This window comes from Trachurus japonicus, chromosome 5, assembly GCF_045865225.1.
Source record: "Trachurus japonicus isolate A0001 chromosome 5, Traja_1.0".
Taxonomy (NCBI): Eukaryota; Metazoa; Chordata; class Actinopteri; order Carangiformes; family Carangidae; genus Trachurus; species Trachurus japonicus.
This window is the reverse complement of record NC_140911.1, coordinates 3,802,287-3,812,290: the sequence shown is the minus strand read 5'-3', so window position 1 is coordinate 3,812,290 and position 10,004 is coordinate 3,802,287. Positions and strand designations below refer to the sequence as shown.

General features: G+C 40.8%; 1 protein-coding gene across 1 annotated transcript; it reads right to left on the bottom strand.

Moving 5' to 3' along the window:
* Window positions 1-178: 178 nt before the first annotated feature.
* On the bottom strand, window positions 179-9,002 carry cdk2 (cyclin dependent kinase 2). The gene is made up of 7 exons (XM_085775690.1): window positions 8,613-9,002; window positions 7,043-7,120; window positions 6,681-6,801; window positions 3,233-3,403; window positions 2,361-2,462; window positions 2,059-2,262; window positions 179-1,237 (listed from the first exon to the last, which is right to left on the bottom strand). Exons 1-7 carry the CDS (start codon window positions 8,726-8,728, stop codon window positions 1,133-1,135), a joined length of 897 nt encoding a protein of 298 aa, XP_085631816.1. The 5' UTR covers window positions 8,729-9,002; the 3' UTR covers window positions 179-1,132.
* Between the last annotated feature and the right edge of the window lie 1,002 nt (window positions 9,003-10,004).

Genomic DNA, 10,004 nt, shown 5'->3' with positions numbered 1-10,004 from the left:
GTCATCCACGGACGGACAGAGCGCTTAAGTAATTCAGATTTAATGAGGTGAAGCTTCATTTCACTCTGGTATTTGGCTGCAGGTCTGAAGAAAACACGAGTCACGAGCCATGACTCAGCGGATTTGTTTCAATCTGTCGACTTTCAAAAAAATCCCCCAAAAATCACCAGCGTTAGTTATTTGAACAAGTTTTATTTTTTCAAACTGTTAATAAACAATATCCATAAAAAACAGCTCATTAAATTTGAATAAAATTTTTGAATAAGAAAAAATGCAAACAGCACATTCAATTGTGTAAAATCTGAATTAGAACAGGGAACATTTGAATATTGAAAACTGTCTGACTGTATGTACAAAGCTGAGAACTTCAGTTTTGGTGGATTATGATGCCGGAGAAGCAGAAAGGTGCAGTTTTTTGTTGTTGTTTTGTTTTTTCATATATAAAATCACTTCAAGACACTTTGGACCCAAATGTAACTGTAAGAATCAAATGAAACCAGAAGAACATGATTAGAAATCCCACGTTATTTAACTGTTTTACATCAAGCCTACGATGTCGTACGAGTCGTCGCTCCGCCTCTCGTTCACAAAGCATGGTATCTGTTATTTGCACTATCCCACAAACGTATGCGACAACATTTAATCCTAAACTAACCTGGACTATACTTGAATGTGGACAATAATATCCTGAAGCCACCATACCTAGCAAAAAATTACATTTGGGAAAAATGTAAAAAAAAAAAAAAGATGGCACGTTAACTAGAAGGACGACCCCGGTCACAAATAACATATACATCAAAAAAAAGAAAAGAAAGAAAAAGGCAGTTGCACATAAATATGAAAAATGATGATATTGAAACTTACAGTTAAACATTTATAACTATTACAACATCAGAGGAGGAGGAAAATAAACAGCAAAAACCTTCAGGAGATCTATTTCTCTATATAAAGCTGGTTTTCAGTTTCAAATATCCATTAAAAGGATCCAACTCGTCCTGTAGTGTCCGCTGTCAGAGTCCAGGGAGCTCCTTATTATTGCTTACTCACCATTGGCAGTGAAAATAATAATAATAATATTAATAATGTTGATAATAATAATGGCCTGATATTATTATTATTATTAATACTCAACTCAGAGTCTCAGGTGAGGAACTGGCATGCTGACGTCCCGGAAGAATCGATGTACGAGGGCGTTTTTGGCAGATAACCTTTTGTTTGGGTCGTAATTCAGCATCTCCTGCAAAGAGGGAAGGAAAAAACAGAGAAATTACATTAATAATAATAATAAAAAATTGGATTTGTCTGCACCTTTCACAACACAAAAATAGATATAAAATACAATAGCACAAGAAATACGTATAAAAATACAAAGAAAATACCATGTGGCTAAATTAATAGATCAGCAGAATAAAACAGTTTGAGGACAAAGTGTTTTCTAATTTATTTTATTTAAATAAATCTTTAAAAGGTGTGTTTTGAGGTGGGATTTGAAGGAATCAATAGAGTCCAGAATGCGGATCTATAGTGGGAGTGATTAATACAAACTTCATATACTTTACTTTTTCTGCCAATCAATAGAGCTGGATTGGAAAAAAAAGTTTTTGTTTTAAATTTATAGGCTAATAAATCTTTTTTCACTTGAATATGAAGTCAGAAATATATCTAATATACATTTTTAATCCATATTTACAGTCTGCTGTGTGGTGTCGCTATAAAAAAATGATAAAATCAAATCCAACTGAAAAGCATAAACAGCATCACTGCAGCATCTCATGCAGGAGATCTAATCAAAACAAATAAAAATGTTGTAAATGTTGACATTTAAAGTGTATTGATTAATTTCTATAAAGTAAACCACGACCTGAAATATCAAAGTTAAATCAAATCCAATTGAACTGGATCTAAAAATGTAATCAAATCTGGACTTCATGAAATTGAAGCTGAATGAACACCTAGCTCTTCTAATTAATAAACAAACTAACATGACTGTAAGCTCCTGGACAGATGTGTTACAGATGTGTTGCGTTAACAAAATGTATGAATTGCAGATGTTCTCACTCCGAGCAGCTCTCGTCCGTCCTCGTCCAGCAGAGGAACCACTTTGGATAGATCCTGTCTGGCCCACTTGGGGAACGACGGCTTGTAGTCGGGCATCGACGTCACTCCGGGCCACACCGTCTCGTCCGGCGTTCCCAGAGTCCGGAAGATCCTGAACAACTGGTCGATCTCCGAGTCTCCGGGGAACAAGGCTCTCCTGGTGATCTGGAGGAGGAAGGAGGAACAGACTGTTGGTGAGATTGTGTTGTTGTGTGTTGTCGTTATTATTATTATTAGAGGAATAAAAGCTGAGCGTGTTTTACCATTTCTGCAAAGATGCATCCTAAACTCCAGATGTCGACAGCTGTGGAGTAGTATTTGCAGCCGAGGAGGATTTCTGGAGCTCGGTACCAAAGTGTTACCACCTGGAAAAAACACAAACAAACAGAAACAAGTTGGAAAATGAAAAGTTTGAATATTTATTGAACTTTCTGTGCAGAGAATAAGAAAAATGATGCATCTCCTGTCAGGTACAGTTAGTCAAGTGTATAAATATAAACCATCACTTCTTTTTCTCTTATTGTGTATGTATTTAAGTTTTGTCTTTATTCTTCTGGGTTTTTTATACTTTGTCTGATCTTTATTTCTTAACTAAATATGTTTGTGTGTAAATATTTATTTATTCATGCATTTACTCATACATGCTCCTGTTGCTGCCATGTCTGGGTTCATGTCACTGACAGAGTGAAGTGGTGAATTATGTGTTGTCCTGTCTCTGTTTTTGCAACTTGTAGACTATAAACCAAACTGCCCAATTTGGGATAAATAAAGCTGTTCTAAGTCTAAGTCTTAGCATTATGTCCTGGTGGTTATGTGTGTTAAACTGTTCTGAAATAAATTAAGATATTTTTGGAAAAAAGAAAAGAAAAAGGAAGCTATATTTCCTGTATTTAAACTTCAGTAAAACTGCAACAACTGTGAATATGCATTGACTTTACTGTTTTGACCTAGTACATCAATAATAAGAAGCAAACGATGAACTGTTGTTTGGGGTAAAATTACTTTTAAATTTAGTTTATATTCATCATCTAAAATTTGATCATGAAGTGGCAACGTAACAAAATGTGAAAAAGCTGAAGATGTGTGAAATAAAGGTCGACTGATAGTGGCCGTCTACAGCCGTGCGTCTCATCACCTCGTGTGTGTACGTGCGGACAGGAACGCCGAAGGCTCTGGCCAGGCCGAAGTCGGCGAGCTTGATCTCTCCCTGAGCGTTGATGAGGAGGTTCTGAGGCTTCAGGTCTCGGTGCAGAACCCGGTGGGAGTGGCAGAAGGCCAGACCCTGCAGCAGCTGGAACAGGTAACTCTGCAAGAAACACAGCAAGGAAAAAACACACACACACACACAGGTGAGTCAGAGATTCAGACAAGAGTCCAGAGGCCTGTGCGACGAACGAGGCTCAACAGATCCAGACTTTGTGTTCATGATGCAGCTCAACTAAACTAGAGATGCACCAATCCATTTTTTTCCGATCCAATCCGATACCGATACCTGGGCTGTGTATCGGCCGATACCCGATACCGATCCGATACTACTGTTAAATGAATGAACCGTATACCTTGCCATGCGAGTGAAGGCATCAGGCTTGACATAAACATTTAGCCTTGTTAAAAAAAGGTAACAAATTAACACAGAATATAAATGTACTTAATATTATTATGTTATTAACAAATAACAAAGTGTACATTGGCAGCAAAAAGAAATAAATAACTCTGTAACTGTATTGCTGTGTATGATATAAATAAAAAAAGAAATGACTGGATTGGAATGCTGGATCGGCCTCATTCATCCGATATCCGATCCAGCTAATAAGTAAATATCGGAGCCGATATCCGATCCGGGTATCGGATCGGTGCATCTCTAAACTAAACCTGAACCGAGTTAACACGGTGCTATGACGCTGGTTATCAACTTGGTTTGTTTAGTCCAGCTCTCAGCTTTGTGCTCTGCTCTGTGTCACATCACAGGAGGCGTTTGGCGTCATATAATTCTACTTCTGCACAAAATGGACCAATCACAGGCATCTGATTTCAGCCAAGAGGAGCAGGTTGTTTTAATGGAGAATGTCTGAGCGATACAAAAAAGCTTGATCTCAGCCTGAAGCAACAGTGTTGCTGCAAATAAGACGAGAGGAGGCTGCTTTTAATTTCTGACAGCTGAACATTGAGCTGCTTCTAAATATGAAGCTTTATTCATTTAAACTAAATAAACTAGAGCAACAACAACTGTCATTTTAAATTGTGTTTTATATTATTTTATTTCACTGATCGCAATTATAGAATGTGAGTGTGTTTTATTGAAAGCGAGGCTGACTGTGAGTATGAAAACAGGCTACAGTGGGTTTTTTAGCTGCTGTACCTGCAAATCTCATATCTCAAGAATTAGGTTGCTTTCACACCTAACCAAGTGGACTCGAGTTCGCTTGGGGGGCTGAAAGTTGCAACATTGTTGCATTATCACTTGGTTCGGTTCCGCGTTCACACTGCAACTTCTGAACCGCACCAAACTTGCGCCCCAAGCGCACCAAACTTTCTGAGCGTCAAAAGTCGACGTCACTCCGCTCGCGACTGACAGACCTGCTGGGTAACAGTAAACATGGAGCAGCATGTGAAGTTGGCTGTTTTGGGGATGTTGTTTCTTTTTTTTATGTACCAATTGCACTTGGCTCAGCAAGCCGTGCAGTACGACCACCATGTAAGGCAGCGAAGCAGAGCGCATTTCGCTCTTACTACTGCACTGAGGACGGAGAAACGGTACCAGAGGAAAAGACGGAGACTGATGAGAGATGTCGAGTTGTTGGCGTTGTTGCTACACAGACGGCGGACAAGGTATGTAACCTACCGTAAAACACCAAATAAGGGCCCGGGCGTTTATTTGCTTAAATCGCTCAAATCAACAGGCGTTTATTTGGGACCTGCGTTTATTAATAGTGTTCAACCTGGACCTCCTTCTGGGGAAAGAGGCTTCACTCTGTGGCGGCAGGCGGCGGTGGAATGATACGTGCGTTTCTCAAGGCATTACTGTAAATACGGCCAGGGCGGACTTGTTCTCTGTCTCGCTGACCTCCGCCGTCCTGGCCCGCACAGGTACCAGGAGACTGAGACCCCCCTCATGTCGGTCCTCCGCCCTCTCTGATCCGCCGCAAGTTGCAAAAGCCCTGCGGACGCCCAGTCTCTCCACTCCTCTCCCTCACTTCAGCACCTGTTGGCTCGCACCACCGTCCTTTTTTTTTTGTTGTTGTTGTTGATTGAATGAAGTAGGCCTATAACTAATAATAATGCAACGTATAGCCTAACTAAATACACGCATGAGTAATCAGAGAACAGTAGGCTGTTTACGCTACTTTTAAAAGGAGTAAAGTCATTTAAAACGAGGAGCGAGCCGAGCCGACACTGTGCAGCCCAGGACAGGTGCTGAAGTGCGGATGAGAGGAGTGGACAGACCGGGCAGGAGCAACCAGCTGACGTCTCGTCGGTCCTCGGCCGACTTTAATGTCTCGAGACACCCGCTATATTTGCATAGAACAATGTTTGACCCGGCGTTTATTTGGGATGGGCGTTTAATATAAAAAATATTTTGCTACACCCGGCGGTTAATTGGGACCGGCGGCAATTTGGGACTCGGCCATTATTTGAAGTTTTACGGTAACAATAAAATAACCTAATAAAATAAAGTATATCTCTACTCTCTACTCTACTCAATAATATAAACAGGACTTGTATTGTGCTTCGTTACATTGTTACACATCACTAATGCTAACGTAGTTAATCGAGGATTGAAGCTGTTAAATTTCTAACTTTGACAATAACAACCGCCACCTTATTTGTTTCTTCTTCTTCTTCTCCTCTTTCTGTTTTGGTTTTGCGTCACTACGTCATGCATTACGTATGTGTTTAGTCCGCTGAGCTTTCACACTGCATACGAACCGAACCAGGGTTCACTTGCAAACGGACCGAGACCCCCGCTTTCAAGCGGACCAGAGTTCGTTTGTTTGATCCGCACCAGAGTTCGTATGAGCTTTCACACCTGCCCAAACGAACCGGACTATCCGAGCAAACGAACTCTGGTCCGTTTAAAGCGGACCAAAGGAGGACAGTGTGAATGCGCCCTTAATGTGATCTCTGTTTTTATCCTTGTTGTAGCAGAAGCTCCCAGTGGTGGAGATGTTCTTCCGTGTTTACATCAAACATCCAATGGTTTACAACGAACATCTTGCGCATGTGCACAAACATCAACAGAGTCACTGGGAGCTACTGCTACAACAAGGATAAAAACAGAGATCACATTAATTTTTTCTGAACAACTTTTCCATGTGGCGGCTTCAGGACACTTGGGTCAGTACAGACGAGCAGTATGGAGGTATCTGGATGTTTCATAGTGTGTGTTTTGGACCATTCAAAAGTGAACTCTATCCGCCGCCATTATATGAAAACCCGTCACCAGCCGGACCCCCCCTGGAACTCCTAAAGAGTTTTGATGACTCTGAAAGTTCTCCAAACCCTTCCTTGGCATGACGGTGAGTATATGATTGGTGAATTGTTGATTTTGGGTGAAGTATCCCTTTAATGAAACTTTAATTCACCTTCACCAGAGGCAGTGGGATGCCGGTGACGGAGGACGAGTCCATGAACTTCTTCAGGTCCTGATGCAGGAACTCAAAGACAAGGTAGAGCTTGTTCTCAGTGTGGATGACGTCTCGCAACCTGAAACACACCGACAGGAAGGTTGGACTGAAATCTGACACACACACACACACACACACACACACACACACACACACACACACACACACACACACACACACACACACACACACACACACACACACACACACACACACACACACACACACACACACACACACACACACACACACACACACACACACACACACACAATACAACAATGTTTCACACAGATAAAGTCGTAACATGCAGCTCTTACTTGACGATGTTTGGGTGACTGAGTTCTTTGAGGAGTGAAATCTCTCGGATGGCCGTGCTGGGGACGCCTTCTGTTTCCCTGTGTGAAATCCACACTTTAATTAACGGGTCACACACAACAAGTTATAATATTTGTCTTTTTAATGTTTTTATTGTGTTGTTGTAGTTGTTTTCTGCTTCTTTTCCATATCTGGAGAGCAAAAACTAACTTTATTAAAACTAAATGACCAGACAAAGACGACCACACCGGTCTGGCAGACATTAAAAACCAGCAGAGAAGCTGATTGATAAACACACAACACATGGTTTGATAAAAGGTGATTAACCAGTGGACACAGTGAGACTCATTGACGCCACCTGCTGTATATAAATCAATCAATCAATCAGAAATATCAATAAACATTTCATTTCTTTGTAGGATTAAATAAAGAGTGCACTTCATTTACACAACGCACTGGAGCAACATGAAGAAATACACATTAAATTCAGCGATTGTGTCTCCTTGTCTGTTGCCAATTAATCTGATTAAATCATCATGTCCAGTTAATCTGATAATTACTTTACTATTTAATCTCTTCATACATGAACTGTCAAAACTTAAAGGACATGTTGTTAAACAGCCAGATATATGTATAATTAGCTTCATAAATAACTAACTAACATGATTGACCACTTATTTAGATGATTAATTAATTTGGTGGTTTATTTCTCTTCTTTGCTGTTGATTTGATTTCACACAAAACTGCAAGGGAATAAATATGACAGCAATTCAGAAAATGTTTCTTGGGTAACCTATAGGCCTAATCACCTATTGGTTTTCTGGGTCAACCTGTTATGTCATATTTCCGTTCATTCATTTGGACTGGTCCCGTTATTTCATGAATCTGTTCTGTGTCTGTCTGTAATCAATGTGTGTCTATTATAAATGCCCAATAAAAAAGACATCCAGATAAAAAAAACACCTGCAGAACTTAAATAGTTTATATTTTGATGATATAATAAAGCTAAAGTTGTACAGTGAGAATAAAACACATAATATATAAGGAGACATTTGTTACTATTGTCTTTACACAGCTGCAGCTTAAAACAATCATAGGTTTTGTAATATTTATCATTTATTATTATTAATATCTGATGTCAAAACTACAAAAACCACTCAGCTGTGGAGTTAAGCTAGCAGCAATTTATTGCCAATCAGGTCCAGTTATGACAGTTCTCATATCCAAACTATTATAATCTTATCATAATTATAGGCTTATTAAATCACTAACATGATTGACCACTTATAAAGATTTATTTCTCTTCCTGGCACAAAAAGTAGGTCAGAAGCAATTCAGAAAACACCTGCAACACTTGGGCTACTAGTTTCTATTTTGATGATATAATACACATAATTAATGTTGTATAGTGAGTATAAAACATTATTGTCTTTACACGTCTGCAGCTTAAAAACGAGCATCGGGTTTGTAATATTTGTTATAGATTATTATTGGATGTCAAACTAGTATAAATGAGTCAGCTGTGGAGTTTAGCTGCAGCAGCTCATCACACACACACAGTCAGTAACTTACGTATCCAGTCTGATTTTCTTGAGAGCCACCGTTTCTCCGGTCACCTTGTTCTTGGCTTTATAAACCACTCCGTACGTCCCCTCTCCGATCTTCTCCACTTTCTGAAACGTGTCCATGTTTTCTCTTGTAGCTTTAGCCGCTTAGCATTAGCAGCTCGCCGCTCTCCACCTCTCTTTGTACCGGAGCTAACGACGTTAACTTCACCGGACCAACGTTAACCGCCGCCGCCGCTGCTGCTGCTTCTCTCCCCGGTCGGCTACACCCTCACGGCCCGAAGACGGAGCTCCAGTGGCGGCTGAACTTTCTCAGGTCGGAGGGGAGGAACGGAGGTAAAAGACGTTAAAAAACGGCTCATTAGTGACGGTGGAAGTCGGTGGATGTTGAGGATTATTAGCGCTGCTGCTGCTGCTGCTGCCGCCGCTTCTCCTCGGTGGAAAACAGTGAACCAACACAGCGGCGTTTCCCGCGTTACACCGAGGAGCGCTCGGTTTCTGTCACCGAGACACACCGTCTACTACAGGGGCCGGGCGGTGTTTCTAATGTACGTTTTTCTAATCGCTTTTTTTTTTTTTAACGGGGGGTGCGCGCTCACCGGGGGAATCGGAATTGACTGCCGTTAAACCGGAAACACCGAGGTAAGTGGCGGAGCTGTTTGAAATTCACGGTTTACGTGTGTTCACGTGTTGGTTTTTAACGTCAACGGGCAGTGGAGTCGTAATGTCGGCACGTAAAAGAGATTTGAACAAACGTACCTCACAGGTCACGTGACAAGACGTCGTATCTTGCTTCAACTAGAGCGCTGGAAAAGAGAGTAACGACACCACCATTGACCCCCGTGGTAAGGGTTTTGCGCCCCGAGTGGCAGGATATGGGTATTGCAAAAGCGCCCAGAAAACCCATTCACTCCATTGTATGTGTGTTGCCCACTTGCTTGTAAATTGATGAAAACGGCCGTGTTTTTGTTTTAGTGTCTTGGTCATATCAAATTATACTTATAATTTATTTATTACAAAATGTAGATTAAAACATTAATGTAGACAACTGTTTTTGTTGTTGTTGTGTTTTTTTTTACTCGCCTATGTGTTAAAGCAGAAGTAAGCGATATTTTTGTGTTAATATAAGTCTTAAATAGTTATATCTTCCGACAGCAATCACTTACATAGAGTGTTTGGTCAGTCCCTCTGCTCTGCTCTGAGCCGAGGAGAAAACTTTTCTCATATCCTACAAGTTTTATCCAATGAGGAGAGAGAACGGCATGCAGGGCTGTGTGTGCAGCCAAGGGATGCGCCTGAATGTGGTGATGTAGGGACGAGGACCAATAGATCCAAGACGAGGGCGGGGGCTGCTAACTCCATCAGGTGACAAGAAGTTATGGTGCGTTCAAGGCAACTC